The 22,335-nt window shown below is 39.1% G+C and overlaps 1 protein-coding gene across 1 annotated transcript; it reads left to right on the forward strand.

Moving 5' to 3' along the window:
• The first annotated feature begins 1,000 nt into the window (after positions 1-1,000).
• si:ch1073-280e3.1 (complement factor B) lies at positions 1,001-20,950 on the forward strand. Its single transcript, XM_020927773.2, has 19 exons — positions 1,001-1,156; positions 1,234-1,307; positions 2,144-2,291; positions 2,981-3,166; positions 3,533-3,718; positions 6,860-6,964; positions 9,358-9,491; positions 9,668-9,809; positions 11,392-11,529; positions 11,605-11,709; positions 13,173-13,310; positions 13,541-13,635; positions 13,704-13,806; positions 14,417-14,582; positions 16,669-16,742; positions 16,865-16,956; positions 18,862-19,015; positions 19,088-19,137; positions 20,645-20,950. The coding sequence occupies exons 1-19, from the start codon at positions 1,108-1,110 to the stop codon at positions 20,792-20,794; spliced, it is 2,289 nt and encodes a 762-aa protein (XP_020783432.2). The 5' UTR covers positions 1,001-1,107; the 3' UTR covers positions 20,795-20,950.
• Positions 20,951-22,335: the final 1,385 nt, after the last annotated feature.

Raw genomic sequence — 22,335 nt, forward strand, 5'->3', positions numbered from 1 at the left:
AATTACAGGAAGAGAGAATTCTATCCAAAAATGAAACACATTTTAGACAATTTTTTTCTGATACTTTAAACATGATTTCAACAAAATACAGTTGTTTTCTTATATTTTTATTTGCCAGATAATTATTACATTAGAGGAGTTTTGCTAGGTAACAGTTATGAATTTCCTAGTGTGATGTCAGAAGTCAGAAGTACCTTGAAAACATGCAGGGTCCGTGTGTACTCCATAATCACACATTCACCACACAAATACTGGTCTAGTAATTTAGATTATATTACATTTATACAAGGGCGTAAGCGTGTAGGGACGTTGGGGACATGTCACAACCAATATTTGGGGAAGACAAAATAGTCCCTACCAGTATTTACCATATTATTTTATTTGGACTGTATTTCATTGGCTGCAACAGAGTGATGTCACTAGTGGAGCCAGGAGCCTAAACTGGGGAAGCGGCAGGACAGGACCAGCACCCGAAGATGTCAGCTTGAGCAGGTGTGAGTGAAGACGCTGCGCACCAAACTTTGAAAAACTTTTCAAAAAGAACTTACTTGGCTTCATCTTCAGTTAAACTTGCCTTATAATGAGTCGCTGCAGAAAAACAGCAATAAGTGCATCTCCCAAACGCATCTCCTAGTCTCTACTGACAATATTCCATGGAAAAATGTCTGGACATTACCTCACAAATATCTCATCACCAACAAGCAAAGGGAAATCGCTGTTATCTGCTAATGAATAATCTTAGAAGGGCAATGGACACAAACTGTACATTTTGCTAATAATAAACTAATAGACTAGTAATAAAGTGTTACTCAAACGTGAAAGAAACAAAACACAACTCCAGGTCTGTTTTTGAGGCAGTAACAAAATTCTAACATGACTAAAAGCTCACAAGAGTCATTTTTGTTTCATATAGGACCTTTTATTCATTGCATGACTCTTGAGCTAGATCAGTTGTTTTCTTCTTTTTTTAATGGAAGTGGGTGGGCTTTTCTCTGCAAAATTGCTTAATACGCTTGTACTTCCTATTTCCATGCCTCTATTTTAATTTGTAACCACTCATCAAATAAACCAGATGCAGTTGGAGACTTTGGAACAGCTCTTTGAATCATGTTGGTCAAGTTAAGTCTGTGGATTGCGCTGGTATCAGTCCAGAACGGTATGATTTCAACTTTGCTCAAATGAAAATGCAACTGTTATAGTTTGTGTTTTGATTTTTTATTTATTTTGCTTTAGTCTACAGTGATCCACAACCTCGAAACTGCTCAACCTCTGCCAGAATAAATGGTGGACATGTCACATATTCAAAGGTGGGACTCAAACCAAATTTTGAAAAACTTGTATTTAAAGGGCCTGTGTTGCGCTAATCTCTGATCTGTTGTTTCCTCATTACAAACACACCTGGAGTTGTGTTTTGTTTCATTCTTTTGTTTCATTTAACACATAAATCTCAAACAGAAAACACTCCACTTCCACTTGTGATGTCAAATAGTCCACTGCGTTTTTAAACTCCACACATATTCACTAGAATATTTAGATAATTTCAGCTCTGGAATTGCAAATTTCTACTAAACAAAAGGTAAAAGTAACTGTTAACTTGAAAACTAAATGCTTCATGACATCACAAGGTGGAACAGAGCATTTTGAGTTTGGAGATGTAGACAGAGTAATAATAAAGTTCTACTCAAACATGTGTGAATGAAACAAAACACCACTCCAGGTTTGTTTTTGAGGATACAACAACATTAAAACATGGCTTAAAGAGTCAATTTTGCGTAATAGAGGACCTTTAAAGGCACACTACTTTTGTAGTGGAACATGTTATTGATATTTTCCAATTTATACTTGGTCATGAAAACTCCATGGAGGCAATCAGGTCAGGCTACAGGGCAGATCTGTGGAGAAGCTATTATTTTCAAGGTATTTTGAGCATAAAAAGAGCAGCAGACCTTCCACTAGTACAGTTACAGACAGTTCACCCTTAAAATGTTGTCATATTTGCTTATATCCAGAGGTGATTATTAAGTTCAAGAATAAAGTAACCATTTTAAAGTCACCGTGCTGTAAAATAAGCTAGTTCTCCTGTTTTATGTGAATAGAAAGTGAAATTGTTGTAAGTGTGTTGCAATGACCTCCTCCTCCACAGGGGGGGCTGGAGGGCAGTGTTCTGACCTATCACTGCAGACCTGGACAGTACCCGTTCCCTGTGAGCTCCAGAACCTGCAGACCCAATGGACAATGGACCACCATGAGACTCGCCAATGGCCGACCAGTCACACTGGCTACATGTAAAGGTCGTGTATATACACTTATCACACACATCATCTGCGTGATATCTGTGTACTTCGTTTGTCAATTGCCCGGCTTCATTTCATACAATGAGGAGCATAGTCTTCCTGTGTTAACTTGTCACTGTCCACAGTAACCCACTTAATTGTAGTACTTTAATATATACAGGCTCCAGTCCTATTATCCTTTTAAATTAAAGATGCATGCGTACATTTATGTGATTCCTGCTCATCTCCATTAGATGTTATAACTATGCCTGGAATGTTTCTCAGTATGGCATACAAATATTTTCTCTTGAATTTATTCAGCTGTACATTTTTAATGCTCCAAAATACCCTCTTTAATGCCTCTCCACAGATGTAACCAGTAACTTGTCCAGGTAGCATCACCTGCTTGTCTCCAAAAAGATAAGTTTAATACCTTTCCATGGAAAGTTAAATGTTACATAAATAGATGGACAACCCCCACTCTCACTCTGCTCTGTGGTTTCGTTTAGTGATGAAATGGGCCATTTCCTCAAAGCATGTCCTCTGAAAGGTTTTCTGCCACATATAGTATAAAAAGCCTGTAGCATCTCAAACGTCTATAGCTAGTTCCTTAGTCAGCCTCTTGCACGGTCTCCATAGATACAGGAAAAACAAACGCTCTTTTCACAGAAATCGACAGTGAAAATGATTTTCATATTTCTTTGTAGATGTGATGTGTCCAGCTCAGTTGCAGCTGGACAATGGTGACATCTGGCCCAGAACGCAGTGGCTGAGGGTGGGGGAGGTCCAGAGTTTCTCATGTGTGGTGGGCTTCACACTGCACGGCTCAGCCCACAGAAACTGCACCATCAGTGGGGAGTGGACTGGGACTACCCCTGTGTGTCACAACTATGGTAACGCCCTTATCGTAGTTTTTTATCAGGTCTGACATGTTTAGATTTCAAGAAACACAGGTTAAATAATTCATTTATTAATTAAATTAATGTTAATTAATTAAATTAATTAATTAATCAATTTAGAATAAAAAAAATATGTGATATGTCAGCCAAATATGTCTTTAAATAAATCTTAAATATACTCTTAGTGGCACTAACCTGCTTAAATAAATGATAGATTAGACAAATATTTTACAAAGTATGTATATTTTTGGGTGCTGTTTTTGAAATATAAATAATAGTAGGGACACAATTTTTACTATTATTGGAATTATATTATATACTTTCTTACACTGTGGTTAATTTATAATTTAATTTTGTTAGAATCAGGTGATGACTGCGATAACCCTGGGACACCACCAGGGGCCCAGAGTGAGCGTTTTTCGGGGCAGTTCCTGGTTGGAGACAGAGTGAGCTACACCTGTCAGAGTGGACTGCAGCTGCTGGGCTCTGCTCACAGAGAGTGTCTGGAGCACAGGGAGTGGAGTGGAGCAACCCCAAGATGCCAAAGTAAAGCTACACACAGCAGACCAATACAACATTTAGCTCAGTGTTTGTCAGACAGTGGTGTGCGTACATATGAGGGTATTTAGAGACAAAACGATCATGTTTTTTATCCTTTGCTGGCTTAAGAATTCATTAGAACTACGCTATCTTAGACTTAGACTTAACTCTTTCCCCTTTGGATGCCTACTTGGAACAACCCGTACATATATTAGTATGTATGGCTTGTAGTGGCCCCCATCTATCACAGCCTCTGATTACATGTGAAAAACCGAGCCATTTGTAATGGTCGTCAAATCATGTCTTTAGTGATACAGTGGAGGTGTCAAAAGACGTCATTAAGAAAACAAGGGAGGGTCGTCAATTGTAGTCTTCATGGGGAAAAGAGTTAAGACGAACTGTAATTATTCACAAGGGAAATTATTTGGATGCAGTAGCTCACACATCACAATATAATATAATAACAAAAGAGCAAAAATGTAAATGATAATAATACTTTCTAAATAAGTATCAAAACTAGCAAGAGACTGGTGTCAAATAATAATTATATAAATATATATGTACAAGTAAAAATTAAATATAGTAATGTTGTAATCAATGGTGTAGTCTCATTTTAGACCTGGTTTAGTTTCCTAGTTAAGGCTTGGATTAGATCTGATCAGCTCATTGTGATTTTAATTATAAGATAACTAAGGGTGTAACAGTACACAAAAATCACATTTCAGTACGTAGCTCAGTTTTGAGGTCACGGTTCGGTTCATTTGCAAATGCAAAACTAATTGCTTGTTGTTTATTTGTGTGTTTATTAAACCAACAATTTGTTTTAACATTATTCAGACGGAAAATTTAAATAAATGCAAAGTCCTGCTTGGTAATACTAAGTTAAATCAAATATTCTCAAATAAGAAACAAATGTATGAAACTTTTCAAAAAGTAAAGTGCAGCACTAACAGTTCCAGCATGAACTTTTACTCAATCTTCATATTTTTGGCCAAAAAATAATAATTGTCCACATTGTCTGCAGTAAGTGCAGATGTGCTGCAGTTTCCATGTCCCAGCGATTGAAAATACCCTTTCACTAGGGACAGAGGTCGTGGAGCCGGCAAAAGTGAGGGCCGGGGCTCAGTGACCATAGTTTTGAGAGGATTCACATGGTTTGAAGGACGGGTTAAGACGGGGGGCAATTGTTGTCAAGGCGGCCACCCAAACTATAAAGCACTGCGGGAAACACTGCCCCAATCATGGATGAGTTTCCTCGTGAATATTAAAGAGCTGAGCCTCCATGTAGCTGCACATGTAGTGTGAATGTAAACACACACAAATTGCGCGAAGTTCAGCACCAATACGTGTAGTGTTACACCCTTAGAGATAACACATTGAAGGCATAATGCTTATATTATGTGGCTTTTAGTTGGAATATATTGAATTTTTTGTCCTACTTTTTTCCTGAAAATAAATGAATTAGAAGGTGCATGTTGTAACTTTTTGGTTAGGTGTTCGTCACCTGCTTGTTTCTGTGGAGATGTCATTGCTCTGCCTGGAATGTTCCACAGTGTGACATTAAACAGCTCTACCTTACATTTATTAAGTTAGAGGTGGTTTTATAGCTCAAAAATACCTAGAAACACAGGCATTCTGATTGTGAGCGGAGTCACCTCTTCACAGATCTGACCTGTAACTTGGTGTGGTTTGGTCTCCATGAAGAAAAAAAAGGTTTAATACCATAATCAGTGTTGGGAGTAACGCGTTATAAAAGTAACGAATTACAGTAATGCATTACTTTTTGCTGTAACGCAGTAATGTTCGCATTACAGGGGAAAAAATAGTAATATTTTATCGGTACAAATGTGAGTAACGCGCGTTACAGTGTTTTTTTTTTTTAACCTGGATTGAAGTGGTGGGTTTTTCTTCATACAAATTCGCTAAAATCACCTCGATATCAGCAGCGGTGAAACGCCGGAGATGCGCCCTCGTAGACCTTCAGGTGACCGCGGGCGAAAGGACTGACAAAGAACTCCACGCTGTTTAGACCTGGTTTAGACCTGGGTCAGTTCTGGTTTAGACCTGGTTTAGACTTGGGTCAGTTCTGGTTTAGACCTGGTTTACACTCGTCCCTCCCTCTATCGCAGTTCACTTTTCGCTGTCTCGCAGATTTTTTATTTTTATTTTTTATTTTTTGTGCAATTTTGCATGCCCTGTTTGTTTGTTTTTTACATTGTATGAATGCGTATTGCGTTCCTCCCGCTGCGTCCTGACTGGCCAAGGGACTCCTGTCTCCTGTACAGTACAGTACAGAATGTGTTCAGCTTCCAAATTTAAATACATGTTCAGTCTCTAGCAGTGTGATTCTGAAGTGCTGTACGGTTGCAAGTTTTCTCCCCGACGAAACCTACAACGTCGACGAAACGTTCTGCACCGACAAAGGCTCCTGCGCTCGCACCCAAAAGGCAGAGGAAGATGCAAACTATCACACAAAAAGTTGGACTTCTGGACACGCTGAAGGAAGGTAGAAGTTACGCGCTGTAACAGACTCTTGCACCGGCTCGGGTACCTGCAAATAGTTGCTGAAATCAGGGCCGCGAGCCCGAGCATCAGGGTCCATAAAGAGCGATCGGACAACAGCCGCTCTTACCTCCGTGAGGTGCGGAGCAGAGCCGCTCCTTTCTCCTGCGTCACCTTCGAGCCCGTCCTACAGTGAGTCTGTTTTAGTCCTAGTTCAGTTCAGTCCAGTTCACTTCTGTTTATCCTGTTTAGACCTGGTTTAGTCCTGGTTCAGTCCATTACAGCGCAAAAGTTATTTTGTGAGAGTAACTTAAAGTAATGCAATAGTAATGTAATGCCTTACATTTTTAAATGCAGTAATATTGTAATGTAACGAATTACTTTGAAATGACAGTAATAGGTAATAAATAATGCATTACAGTTTCAAAGTAACTTGCCCAACATGACCATAATACTGTGAAACATTCCAGACAAAGCTCCATGGAGAAAAGAATTTGATGGACCCTCCACCTGAAAAATAATAAATATGCACCATGTAACATTTGTGATGGTACTTGGAAAGCAAATATGATTTTTCCACCTTATTCCAAATAATTATTATTTTCATGACCATATAAAGTCTTTTCTCTTTCTTATTTCCCATAGGTCCGTACATGTTCGACTCCCCCAGCGCAGCAGCAGCAGCGTTGTCTGGATCTCTGGCAGGAGTCATGGACGTCCTGTCTCCGGAGTTCATTAAACTTAAAACAGGTTAGACTCAAAACCCAACCCAAACATTTCAAAGGTCTTAACATTTACCCTTAAGGGTCTGTACATAATTTTTTTTTATGTTTTTGAGGACAATTTGTCTTTCTCTAGTACAAATATATTGAATAAGCAGGTCTTGAGGTCAAAAGCTGCATATACAGAGGGGATTTTGAATATCCTATTTAATATTTGAGCAACTAAACCTAATTTAAAATGTGCCTAAAAATTCAAAATTTGACAAATTTTTTTTAGTTAAAGCTTGAATAAATCAGACTTGGAAAGACTCAAAAAATCCTTCTGTAATTTCATCCAAATCTTGTTATGTAGATGAATTTTGGTGAAGGTAGATGCTACGTTAAGGCTGATCCTTATGTCCCTATGGAGGAAAAATGCACTTTCAGAGAACAGCCTTTGAAGATATGAGTCCCATATAATAATCCCATAAATCCCGGCAAAGGTTTTAGAACACAACACTTTTTCCATTTTACTGTTTACTGTTGACCAAAACGTATTCTAAACTATTGATCATGAAAGTGTCCACCTTTGCAGATTAGAACAGTTGAACGCGCTTGTAGCTCGTTCTTTCTACAATAGAAATCAAATATTCTTCAGAAAGTTCTTCCCAAGTCTGTTGCAGAAGTTTCCATAAATGTGTGGCACCTGTCGGTTGCTTCACTCTTCTGTTCAGTTCATCCCAAACCAGCTCGATAGGGTTTAAGTCTGGACACTGTGCTGGACACTCCAATGTTTTCAAGATTACCATCTTGTTCTTTTTTCCTGAGGTAGTTTGGGCTTGGACTTGTGTTTTGTAACCTCTGCTTGTTCCATTCTTACCTTTGTACCATTTCAAGCTCTTCGTTGGACTTGCACGACTTGAATTGCGATAAATAACTGGAAATATTAGAGTGCTCTAAAACTTTTTTTTGTAGCGTAACTCTGTGGAAGCAATGGATTCAATTAAATATTAAAATATCTTCATGTGCAAAGTGACAGTTTTGTTATTTCTACATGAAAGATTGTTTGCTAAGACACAAAACTGACAAAAAACCAAAATATTAAATAGCCTGTAGTGCAGGGGTCTCCCTGTAGCTCAGGACCAGTAGCTCTCCACTCCATTACAAGTAGCTCACCAAGGGATTTTGAAATTGACCACATTATTATTCAGCACAATGGTATAATTACATGCCTGTTACCATTATAAATGTATAATTTTGAAGCCCAACTTTATGCACTAATAAAAGGACAATGGTTTAGGTCAGAGGTCTCCAACCTGTAGCTCGGGAGCCACCAGTAGCTCTCCACCCCCTTCCAAGTAGCTCACCACACAATGTCTGAAATAAAAGTTTTGATCTGAATAACAAAAATTAGATGAATAGAATGACTAATAAAATTGTAAATGTATAATTTTCATGCCTAACTTTACTTTCTGTACAAATAAATGGATGATGGTGTATGTTTTATAGATCTCTAACTGTTCCTATCTAAGGCTCTTATATTTACTCAATTTGTTGCGACTGCTAAAATGAGTAGCTCTTTGGCATTTTCGTTTTGTAAAGGAGCTGATTGGAGGAAAAAAGGTTAAAGACCCCTGGTTTAGGTTTTATAGGCATCTAACTGTACACAAAGGCTTGCCCTCTTTCTTATAATTGTCTCAGTTTCTTGCGACCGCTAAAATGAGGAGCTCTCTAACATTTTTGTTTTGTAAAGGTAGCTCACCAGAGGAAAAAGGTTGGAGACCAGAGCTGTGGTGTCTCACCTTAAGTGTTTTAATTATCTGAGAATCACGATGTGCATCGTTTCCATGCTCGTTGTTGCATAGTTTTACTATGGTGGCAAAACTCACCTCTCCTAAAGTTGTGAAAAGTGGCTATAAATTCATATAGTGAATAATTAGGATGTCAAAACTGACTATTGTGAGCTTTAAGTCATGTTACTTCATCAAAAACATACAGTATCTGCTAGAGTTGTGTTTTGTTTCAATACTACATGTGTGAGTAATTCTTTATTATTAGTCTGTCTATATCCCCACAGCTCAAAATGCTCTGTTCTGCCTTGTAATGTCATGAAGCGGTAGTTTTCGAGGTAACAGCTACCTTTTACCTTTTGTTCAGTCTAGATTGGCAATTCCAGGGCTGAAACCATCAAAATAATTCTTGTGAAGGTGTATAGAGTTTAAAAACACAATAGAGCACTTCCTGTATTACTGTATGACATCACAAGGTGGAAAAGAGTACAGGTTTTGTGTGTTAAACATGTGTGAATGAAACTAAACACAAGTCCAGATATGTTTTTGATGCAGAAAAAACATCATAACATAGATCAGAAAATAGCATAGTATAGGTTGTTTAAATATATCACAAATAATAGGAAGTGTGAGCAGTTTATTTCTTTTGCAGCAACTTTTCAGCGAACAATTGAGGTCTCAGCAGGGAGTCGTCTAAATGTATTTATCCTTCTGGACACTTCTGGGAGCATCCAGGCAGATGACTTTGAGGCATCCAGAAGAGCCACTATCGCACTCATCAGAAAGGTTTGAATAGCTTTACAGTCCGGGAGTCAGAGGGTACAGAAATACACAGAATATTGTTTGTTTGCAGAGAAAACATAGGGGGAGAAAACACAACCTTGCGGAGTACAGTGCTTAGAAAAGTTGTAAAGCTTTTAAAAGACTTAGACTTTCAGTGTTAATCCTTCATTTTCTTGCAGCTGGAAACCTATGAAGTCCAGATTAGGTACCATGTGTTGTCCTTCGCCACTGAAGTCATAGACATCGTGAACATCCTCAACACCTACACACGCAGCAATGAATACTGGATCATTAAGTCTCTGGAGGAATTTGACCCAAAACGTAGGGCCCTTCATTCATAAAAATACACTATTATATACCAATATATTTTATGACAGGTAAAAATGCACTGTGTAACTTTTCTGGTGGAGGGTCTATCATCTGCTTGTCTATATGGAAATTGTTGCTTTGTCTTTGTAAAGATAAATAAGTGTAAAGCCATACTGTGCAACATTCCAGGGAGCATCGCCATGGAGAGAAGCTGGTAACAGACTCTCTACCAAAAAGTTCCACAGTGCAACACAGAACACAGATTTTCTTGTTGAACGTGTACCATATTTTCCGGACTATAAGTCACTCCAGAGTATAAGTCGCACCAGCCAAAAAATGTGCAATGAAGAAGAAAAAACATATATAAATCGCACTGGACTCTAAGTCGCACTTTTTGGGGGAAATTAATTTTTTTAAATCAGAGACCAGCAACCGACATTTCATCTTGAAAGGCAAGTTCTAGTAATAATAATAGAACAGAGAACAACAGACTAAACAGGTGTCTGGAATGTTAACGTCACATATGAACAGTTCTGAAAACTATAGCATAAAACAATAGAACAAGTTTACCAAACTCTCCATCTCACTCCAAATCACCAAATTCTTTTCATTCTTTGTCTTCGGTGTCACTTCTGAGCAACTCCATCAACTTGAATTAAATCTAGCTTTTGGCTCGCCATTAGCTTTTTGTTTTCTTGCATTTTTTTTTTCCTGTTGCTTAATTACCGTTTTCAGCTGCATATTTTACTACTCACAGCTTGTAATCTGCAGAATATGATTAACAGTTTATCAGTGTGTGATAAAATAAGTTATGATGCTAAATTTAAATTAGTGAGTGGGATTACTTCTTAATAACTCGCTAAATGCATGTGTTAAATGCAGGGGAATCCTTAAATGACAAGAAGAAATCCCTCAAACTTCAGTAGCAGGACACCCTCTCATACCTAATTGATACACCTAGCCCCGCCCCCGAGAGAGCCTGAAATCTGCTGAAATCCTACAAGACACTGATATGATACAGACAGGACAGAGGCTCTTTCTGCAGGAGACATGCACAGTAGAGCCAAGTGACAGTGGTACAGGAGTAATAGGAGCAACAGATACTGTCACACAAGACAGTCAGTCAGTCAGTGTGAAAATAACAAACATGTGAGATTATATATTTTAATATAAAAGTCACACCTGAGTATAAGTCGCAGGACCACCAAAGCATGAAAAAAGTACGACTTATAGTCTGAAAAATATGGTATTATATTAACTTTTATGGTGTCATCTGCTTATGCTCATGGAGATTGCTTGGAATTGTCCACATAATTAGCATTTATTCAATTACAGGTATTTTCAGGTGTACTTACTTACTTACTTACTTGGCCCAGCGTGCTCTCCAGTTTGTCTCCATGGAGATAGACAAGTTTAATGTCATATTGTTGAACACTGAGGCAAAGCAATCTCCATGGAGAGAGAAAAGTTACATTTTTCTCTCTTAAGCACTTTTAACGAGGAAAGTTTATAAGGCATGAAGTCAATATTGTGTATTGATTGTTAATAAATAATAATAATCTGGTGTTCATATTTTTCTTGGTATCATTTGCAGGTCATGGAGATAAAACTGGCACCAACCTTTTTGCCGCACTGTCCCGTGTGAATGAGAAAATCGCCTTTTTAAAAATAAGAGAAAGTGAAAGAACCCACTTTAATGAGACACAAAATGTAATCATAGTGCAAACTGACGGTAAATAATTTAGTTTAATGATGAATATCTAAGCAAATATGGTCTGTTTTACCTGTTTTTGTTCATTTGTTTCAGGTTATTCTAATGTTGGAAATAAGTCATCTCTTGCTTTGAAAATGATAAGAAGCACTCTTGGTTATAACAGCACAGTCACAGACCACACCCACGAGAGACTGTTAGGTATTACTACTGCACAAGTATTTTATATTTTATTGTATTTTTATTCAAATTACACATAGATAAAACCAACAAATTTAGTATACGCTATTTTCTGATCTATGTTCTTATGTTTCCTCATCACAAACATTTTAGGCTTTATTCTTCTCTCAAGCTGAAAACACTATTTTCCACCTTGTGATGTCATGTGGTAATATAGTGTGACCTTAGGTACCATTCTGTTTCAATAAATAGATAAATAAAACACATAAAATAACCAAGGCCACAGGTAAGTTTGTAAAAGAAAAGGACAGAGACGTGACTTAAAATGTATAATTAAAATTTATTAAAGACTAAAAGAGGGGCAAGTAGAAACTGTAAAATAATTTATTCTATACAAAGAGCCAGGCCGAGGGTTAAAATGATAAAAGGGCCAAAATTCATGAAATGTACTATAATAAGAATAAAATCTTGCAGCCCCTGGGCAGCGGAACCAAATCTGGAAAACAGAAATAAATGTTACAAATAAACCAAACAAGGATGACTTGAGAGGGGGTAGCCCCACCCAGAACAAAACAGAAAGTGCTATCATGCCATCACATCTAAAAAACTTAAATCCCAAAGTGCAAACAAAAAGGTACGGGCTAAACCCCTCCCAAGTACGACCTGGGAACTTAAACTAGAACTAAACTAAAAACTAAAAGCCCAGGGATGACAACACTAAATACACACGTTTATTAAAAGGTGCAATAGAGCTAAAATATATATAAAATATAAAAACTATACTAAACAAAAACAAAACATCAAAACAAATCCGTAGCAGACCAAACACATACACCAAAAAAAAGGGGGGGGGGGGATCTGCCTCCATTATAGTTTTAGCTCTACAATGATAAAAATCCATTAAAACCACTGTAAAAAAAAAGAGCTAAAATAATTAAAAGGGAGATTGTTTAAAACCTTACCTGACACTAGCCAGCAGAAGTCGGGACTGAACCATTGCCACGTGCTCTATTTAAGCCCAACCTCCGCTGGCACAAGAAGGTGGTGTTGGGTAAGTCCTAAAAAAATAAATAAAGCGCACTCCCTGCTGTCCGCCACAATCAGAAATGCTCTACTAAGTTTTTAAACACCATAAACCTTCACTAGAATAATTTGGGTAGTTCCAGATCTGGAATTGCCAATCTCTACTGAACAAAAGGTAAAAGGAGCTGTTAACTACCGCTTCATGACAACACAAGATGAAACTGAATATTTGAAGTTTTGGAGATGTAGACAGACAAATAATAAAGAGTGACTCAAACATGTGTGACTGAAACAAAACTCCAGGACTGTTTTTGAGTAGGTAACACCCTTATAACATGGCTCAAAGCTCACAAGAGTCAATTTTGCATATAAGAAATAAGGCTAACGAAACCAAAAGTGGTGGTGATGCAGAGTATAGTTGGTTGTATTCTGGATTTTATTTTATTTTTATTTTTTTTCAGATGTTTATGTGTTTGGAATTGGCTCCAAAGTAAATAAAAATGAACTGAACTCCTTGGCCTCAAAAAAACGTGGCGAGGAGCACCTTTTCATTTTAAAAGATTACGACCACCTTGGAGAAGTGTTCAACATGATCGTCAGTGAGTAGCTTTGTCTTTGTCTTCTTTGTCTCCATGGAGATGCATTGCTTTGTCTAGAGTATTCCAGAGTACGGCATTGAACTTATCCTGGAAATCGATATGTTTAATGGCCATGTTGAGGAACATTCCTCAATGTTCCTCAACATGGCCCCCCCCCCCCCCCCCCATCCCCCCCAACCTCAAAAAATAACTGAAACAAAATAAGATTTGTTTTCTTTGAATTGTTCTAGGTGACAAAACAGTGACTGTTTGTGGAGTGGCACAAGAGGATGTACCAGAGGACTCAACCATTTACACTCAGCCCTGGCATATTAGCATTGCAGGAGTAAGAACCCATTTAGTAATCTTACCATGAATTGATTTGATGTATTTGATTTGTTTTCTCTTTTGTAGTGCTCTGGGTCCATTCTGAGCCCAAACTGGGTGCTGACAGCCGCTCATTGTTTTGGTAGAAATGGTTTAGAAAAGGTCAAACAGGAACATGAAGTAAAATATGGTAAGTATACTGTGGTGCTGTAAGTCCTTTATTATTTGATCAACAAATAGTTTAAAGTTCAGACATGGGTTAAATAGATTAAGTTTGGAGGTTAACTTTTGGTTATGATTAGACTCAGCCTCCATGAAATGCATGTAACCCAAGAAGCACGGAAACCCTCATCCATGTATGTGATTCAGTGTTACTGTTAGTTACATAATTTTTTTTTCTTTTAACATAAAGTTAGAAGTTCATATGACAGGTAGGTCTATTAAAGTGGCACTAAACTCTGCCCACAACCATATTTCAGATAGAACTGCTAACCTGGACAGTGCCTGGAGGACTAAAAGGAAGAGTGAGGGGGGGATGGGGCGGGTTTTGGAGGTATAAGGAACTGTGTGATTGGTCTAACAGACTCCGCCCCTGCAGCCAGGTGTTTGTATTAGAAACACATGACTGTAATATAAATGTAATAAATATATAATATAATATGTAATAACATAACCCTTATTTTCTTAAATGAATGTTTAAACTGCCAGAAGAATCACTGTTTGTGTGCAAATTAGCACAGTATTTTGGATGGAATTTTGTATATTGAGGACAAACTTCTGATTTTGTATTTGTTCTGTAGGTAAGAAAGTCAGGGATAAGAACAACACAGTGATGTCCAAACGAGTGATAATGCATCCTCAATACAATGTGGATGGCCTTATGCAGAGGAATGTGAAGGAGTTTTATGACTATGATGTTGCTTTAGTGGAGATGGATACGCCCATACCTTTGTCGTGGAAAGCCAGGTGAATTTTTATTATTTCATCTGGAAGAGATCTAAACTAAAAGCGGAGACATTTTATTGACTAGACATGAAGAAAAAAATTCATACCAGATTTTTTCTGTTTACTATATTTTAAATGGTTCTATTTCGAGTGTGCTTCTCCCACCTATGGGCTTCGCTATTGCTTACGTCTCTCTGGCACCAAGCTCTGAGAAAAGCGCCAAGCTCTGAGAAAGGTCAAAGCGGTCACCGCACCAATCATGCCTACTGCCTGGCACATGCCTACAAACACAGTACCCTATAAATACTGGGCTGCTAGCTACATAACTCCCTTCTTCTGTCAGACCTCTCTGAGATCAGCTCCTCTGAGAATTCTACCCCAAGAGAAGATTTGAAGATGGATTTTGCCTGAGATTTGTTACCTGCTGGTGTCGGGCGTGTCAGATGCTCATGTAGCACTCTGCTCCAACGTAAATACCAGCATGACCGCTGTTTCACCTGTCTGGGATGGCTCCATCAGACTCAGTTCTCTTCTTGCATTGGAGTGCTACACCGCCTTTATGGGCCCCATTTCCACGCTCCACGGTGGTGCCAGGTCGGAGCCGGCTGAGGATGACCTGCTCATCACTCCGGTCCCTCTGGACTGGGCCTACATTCACTGCATAATTCCACATCCCGATCCTGTAGAAACACAGGCATTTTCTCAGGTCTGCCATCAGAGACAGCTGCTTTCAGTACAGCGTCTTCTTTTCAGCTAGTCCCGCGCCACATGCACTTTCTCCAAATACGTAGAGGCAGCGTTGGAACCTCTACGTTGACAAGGGATTCATCTTTGCCTACACCAACGATGGTCCTAGCATCTTCTCATCAAAAGGCAGAGGAACGTACAATCTCGATTCTGCAACACTTCTCCAGGATGGGTTTTGTGGTGAAAAAAGAAAAGAGCTCACTCCGTCCAGCACTGCAGGCCACTTACATGGGCCTAGAGCTGGATTTCTGCTACTCACTCTGGCCTTGAGTTTGAAGACCATCTTCCTCATCCCACCAAGTGCGATCTGTCTGAGGGATGATGGCCTTGGCTCATCCGGTGGTACGCCTGGGTCTGCTGCACTTGGGAGTCATCAGTGGCCCACATCAACTGGAGATAGTAGCAGTGCAGAGGGTGCTCCTGGTTACAAGGGGAACACGTCATGGTCCAGTCAGACAACATGGTGGTTGTGGCCTATGTGAACAGACAGGGAGGGCCCAGGTCTTCTTCTCAGCATCAGAAAGCAGTGGAGGTCCTACTATGGGCATTTCAGAGAGCACGCCATGTATGCATGCTGAAACTTTTGGCATTGTCCTCTACCAAGAGGGGGATCTGTGTGGACACTTAGTTGACCCCTCCTGCATGTCATTCAGTGAAGATGGATGTTTAGTTCAGCTCTGGCTCAACTCATCCTTCCAGTCTATGGTGATCACCTCTACTGTTTGGTCTAGGATGATCAGATTTAGAGTACTCATTCCCCCGCCAATGCCGAGAGCGATTCATAGCTGAGGTTGTAGTGTCTCGTCAGAGCTCTACGCTCTTACATTGAGTGGACAGCAGACTTTCACGCTTCGGACCAGCTGTTTGTGGGTTTTGGGAGCAGAGGCCATGGGGCCCCACTGGCATCCCAACGTCTTGCCCACAGAATTCATGGAGGCATTATGGCATCATATGAAACCTGTGGTCACACTGCTCCTGCAGTCATTAGTGCGCACAATGCACGTGGCCTCTCTACTGCTCTGGTCCTCTGCAGGGACATTACAGTTGAGGAGATTTGGATTGTCTGGTCCACTGTGTGTACCTTTGTGTGATCCTATCTGTTAGATGTTTTAGCTGGATCGCTTGCTCGTTCTGTGTTTGATGGCAACCAGATTCCTCTTCCCTGAGAGGTTAGGCTTCTCACATAGCTGTATCTCCCTCCCTGCCCGGTGCCTGGAGAGGGCAGCTGAGAGACATGTGGGTGGGGCTCGCTCATATTTCATCTTGACCCTGCTTGTATCTTGTACAGTTATGGCATCTTGGTTTGTTGGCCTTGGCACCATGAGTTATAATTTTACTGGGTTTTGTATTTTCATTATAGGCCTATTTGCTTACCCTGTACTGTTCCTGCAAATCGAGCAATGAAGAAAGTGAACTCTACATGTGAGCAGCACAGTAAGTAATTTATATTTACAATACAATATATTTGATGTTAATAATTTGCACAGAATATATTTAAGAAGGACTCAAATCTCAAAACTTGTAGTATTACACTGCTATTGTTACTATGTGTGCAGGGAAGGAGCTGATTCCTCTAAATCAGACATCGGTTTCATTTGTTCAAAAAGGCTTTGAACGCAAAGAAACTCATATTCACACCGGCAATCAGGTAAAATGGACAAAATAAGACTTAGACAAATTGTACTGATCCAAAAGGGAAATTATTTGGACACAGTAGCTCACACATCACAATATTTTATAATAACAAAGAGAAAAAATATAAATGGTCATAATAAATTACAAATGAGTTGGAAAAAAATAACAAGAGACAGGGTTATTTAAAAGTAGGGGTGTCAAATTATCGCGTTAATTGCGATTAATGAATTACAGTCATATTTAGCGCGTTATGTTTTTTAATCGCGTTAATCTCATTTTTAATCTCTAACTTTAGTGTTTCTGTATGTGAGTTTCTTTATTATAAAACCTGTTTTTATGTGTTGTTGGGACAACAACACATACAAAAACACATTTATAAAAAAATTTATTTCAGTAATTCCACTCATTGCCGGAAACCCACACAAAATGCGCACAGTAAGAGCGATGTAAACGTCATGTTAACGTTGGCGGCGTCAGTCGCACAATGGACGAGGTCGAAGAGCCAGTAGAACAGAGGCAGCAGTGCACAGGTAAAAACGCATTCGTGTCTTGGAAATTATTCTCCCGACGTGAAATATAAAAGAAAATAACAAATATAATATCGCCTGAAAACAACCTGCATAGGCTCATGATGTCTGCACTACTGTCCTATAGTGACCTGCCACATGAGGGGACACGCACACAAACAGAAACACACACAAACACAAAATCACACAAACAAACACACACCTTCATCATCGTCATTACCCTGAGAACGCACGGACCACGTTTCCTTCCATAAACCACGCTTCCTCCTGTGCGCCTCTAAACCAGAACTAACACCAAGACTAAAACCAGGACTAATCCAGTCCAGGACTAAACCAGGACTAACCCAGGTCTAAACCAGGACTAAACCAGGACTAAACCAGAACTAAAACCAGAACCAGGTCTAAACCAGGTCTAAACCAGGTCTAAACCAGGTCTAAACCAGGACTAAACCAGGTCTAAACCAGGACTAAACCAGGACTAAACCAGAACTAACACCAGGACTAAAACCAGGATTAATCCATTCCAGGACTAAACTAGGACTAAAGCAGGTCTAAACCAGGTCTAAACCAGGTCTAAACCAGGACTAAAACCAGTGATCTCATATATAAAGCATTTCTCTATCAATAATATTTTTAATATGGTTAAGGAAAGACTGGACTTTTTATTGTCTTTAAGTAGACAAAAGTTATTATGTTCAGATTTCCTCGTCTTTGCTACTTTACAGCAAACAGTTTCTTATTCATGGAGACTTGGGCTCAACAGCCAAATTGGAGAGATTTGTTAAACAATAAATTACTTTATAAAGTCACTTTTTTTGTTCTATATCAGTCTTTTGATCTGCCACAATAATGTAATAATGAATTTAAATGAAAATACCTCAAATTGAAGCTTTTCTCAGCAATTTTTAGGTGAGATTAAAATGAGATTAATTAGATTAATTAATTACAGATCATAATTAATTAATCTCTCAATTTTTTTAATCGCATGACAGCACTATTTAAAAGTGCACTATATATAACTTTCTGGTTAGGTGTTAGGTCACCTGCTTGTTTCTATGGAAATGTCATTGCGCTGCCAGGAATGTTCCACAGTATGACATTAAACAACTCTAACTTTCATTTATTAAATTACAGGTGGTTTTATAGCTCAAAAATACCCAGAAAAACAAGCATTCTGACTGTGAGTGGGGTTGCTTCTCCACAGATCTGACCTGTAACTTTATCTGGTTTGGTGTCCATGAAGATAGAAAGGTTTAATCTCATACAAACATTCTTGACATAGTAATAATATCTCCACAGAGAAAAGAATTTGACAGACCTTCCACCAGAAAAGTGACACAATGCACCTTTAAACACATCTGTACAATTGACTCTATTTTCCCAATTTCCAGAGGAGTGCTTGTGTGAAGAAAGCCAATCTCACACTCCAGTATAAAGAAGGGACACAGGTCCGGTATGCAGACGTGACACTGGAGGAGTACGTGCCTGAGCGGTTCTTCTGTTCAGGGGGAACTGAAAACAAACAAGACGCCTTCACCCGCAAAGGTCTGGACCATAACTCAAACTATAACACAGAATTAGTGACTAAATACAGTATCTTTGTTCTGTTTGTTCTAGGAGACTCTGGGGGATCTCTGTTTCTTGAAAAGCGCAAGCGCTACTTTCAGGTTTGTGCATTTTAAAGGTTTGCTATGTAACTTTTTAGTTGGGGTCCATCCCTGCAATGTCATTGATCTGCCTGTAATGTTCCACAGTATGATGTGGAACTTTACCTTTATTAAAACTCATATTCATACCGGCAATAAGGTAAAATGGACAAAATAAGACTTATTGTATTGATCTTAAAGGGAAATTATTTGGACACAGTAGCTCACACATCACAATATGTTATAATAAAGCAAAACTATAAATGGTCATAATAAATTTTAAATCAGAGAAGCCACCACTTACTGTGTGTCCTAGGACCCCTGTTTCACAGATGTTAACAGGACCTGCACATCCTGATTGTATGTCTAATATTTTGCTTGTTGTTTATGAATTGTTTATAATCAATAATACTCACAAAGTACAATTTACAAATTTACTTTCACTTTTGTAAAAATTAATATTGGTGTATGAATGTGTGTGTGAATGGGTGAGTGGTTCCTTGATGTAAAGAGCTTTGAGTGCCTTAAAGGTGGAAAGGAGCTACTGTATTTTCTGGACTATAAGTCGTTCCAGAGTATAAGTCGCATTTTGGGGGAAATTTATTTTGTAAAATCAGAGACCAGGAACCGACATTTCATCTTGTAAGTCAAGTTCTAGTAACAACAATAGAAGAGAGAACAACAGACTGTTAACGTCACATATGAACAGTTCTTCAGATAACTATAACATAAACAACAGAACAGAACAAGTTTACCAAACTCTCCATCTCACTCCAAATCATCCATTCAATTCTTCATCCATGGTGTCACTTCTGAACAACTCCACGACCTCCGGAGGTAAACACAACAAAGAGTGCCTCTTCCTGTTCTGTTTAGCTGTCGTCAGACTCAGCATCAGTTCCAGTTAGAATTATTCTGGCCTTTCTGAATAACGACAGGATGGTTTCAATGTCACTGAAAAACAGGCTTTGTCCATCCATCCAGTGACTTCCAGGAAAGTTGCATAGTGCACCCGCCTGGCCGTGTTCTCTCCACCCCATCACAAGTTTCTTGCTCACTCCAAACTTTCTTTCTGCTGGTTCAGTTACCATTTTCATCTGAATATTTCACTACTTGCAGCAGTACAGAGGCTCTTTCTGCAGGAGACGTGCAGTAGAATGAAGTGACAGTGGTACAGGACTAGGAGCAGTATAGGAGCAGTATAGGAGCAGCAGATACTGACACACAAGACTAGAGCGCTCTCTGTCAGTGTGAAAATTTGAATATATAAGTCGCAGGAAACACCAAAACCGTGAAAAAAGTGTGGCTTGTAGTCCACAAAGTACGGTATGTAAAAATGTGACTAGTTTTCAGACCTTTTGCTATGCTTGGTTTTAGTTGATTAATCAGGAAATGCCTTTAGTCAAGAATTTCTTTAGACTTCCACAGCCCTATTGAGCTTTTTGCACATGTTTTTTCCAATGTGACTTTTAACTACAAATGGCTAATAATCTAACCTAACCTAACCCAATATGTTGTTTGTGTGCAGGTTGGAGTGGTGAGCTGGGGCACTCAAAATTTCGACAATGTTATTAATAAAGCTGACGCTCGAGATTTCCACATTGATGTTTTTAAAATTATGCCGTGGCTCAAGAAATTTTTGGCCAATGACATTCTGTTCCTCTCTGATGTTAACTAGAAACAGTGTTTGCAGAAGTTTAAAATGCTAAATTAAAAAAATGCACACAATAATGCTTAACACTTTGGTAAAGGTTCATTCTGTCTTCAGTTTTAAAAGAGCCCATATTCTGCTATTTTATGATCTATGTTATAAAGTTTCCTCATCAAAAACATACTTGGAATTGTATTTTGTTTCATTAACATTTCAATCAGTTTTTGAGATATTAACTGCTGTCTTAAAGGTCAAATTGGGGTCAGCCAGCCCCAGGAAGCTTCAAAATTTTCTAAAATGCCTAAAATGGTGTCAGTCGTTTGTGCTATTTTGTGCTGCAAAAAGTTTCATTTGTGGTTCTTAAGATATTAGGAGTATGATTTTTAGCCAATAACATTATTTAACCAATCGCTGCTATTTGGTCGTGGCGTAGTAATGAATGCATTTACCAGAGAAATATCTCCACTTGTCACTTATCTGTTAGGTGTCTGGCCCATCTGAATATCTACTCAAATGTTTTAGCTGCATCACATCCTTGTGAACTTTAAACTGGTCAAAACGTTTACTCCTTCACCTTACCTCACCACCAGATTTGCATTTCGGAAATTTTTTAAGGCAATTGACACAGGCTGAGGCACTTTTTGAGCTAGTCTCTGTCAGGTCTGTAGAACAGCACACACAGTCCTGAAGTCCCGTTTCAGAGAGCTTCTCTTATTCAGCTTCCCCTGCATACGCTCTACTCACTGTGACCCCACGCACATGTGACATGTGCTCAGTCTTCCCGGATCATCCCACAGTCTGAGCAGCTGGAGCAGGAGCGGCCCTGTCCTGAGCGGCAGCGCGCTCAGAGCTGCTGCAGGTGGTGAGCCTTCATTCAAAGTGCACTTCTTTTTTTTTTTTGGAAGATACACACAGTCAAGTGGATGACAGAGCCTCCAGTCAGTCTTCAAACTTACACCTGACACATGGAACTTTGGAGGTCCACATCTCTCTTTTCTCTCGCTCTCTCACAGCGCTCTCTTGTGCGTGTTGGGATCGGAGGGAGGGTGTAAAGGAGACCTAGTGGTCGTCTAGGTCCAGGGCCCAGTGTGCACCCAGTGTAACAGGTTGGTCAGTCACTGTGGCACTCCTCCATGTGTAACTTGGGACAGTAATTTAGATTCAATGGGGACATTCAAGGTAGTCACAGTGCGTACAGGCGTACCCCACAAATCAAGAACTTTTTAAATACTAGGCATGTTTCTGTAGGCATTCAATATTCTTCAGTCTTCACGACGGTTTTCATTTTTTATCGACAGACCTGATATTCACATTGTTCTGGTTATTTTAGTTCTTTGAAAAAAGAAGCTACATTTCATACAGCACTATCAAAGTGTTTGTATTTTTACGCAGTCTCATCAAAGGAGCAAAAACTGCTCTCCTGACACAGCTGAGTGAAGTCAGTGGAGTTTAGGGGTCCTTTCAGATCACTGCTGTCTCTGCTGCTCAGACTGTGACTCTGCTCTTAGTACAATAAGGACACTCTGGGTCCTGCAGGGGGACCTGTTCAACTTATTTGATCTACTGTT

This window comes from Boleophthalmus pectinirostris, unplaced genomic scaffold, assembly GCF_026225935.1.
Source record: "Boleophthalmus pectinirostris isolate CB_2022bp ecotype Guang Dong unplaced genomic scaffold, ASM2622593v1 HiC_scaffold_9, whole genome shotgun sequence".
Taxonomy (NCBI): domain Eukaryota; kingdom Metazoa; phylum Chordata; class Actinopteri; order Gobiiformes; family Gobiidae; genus Boleophthalmus; species Boleophthalmus pectinirostris.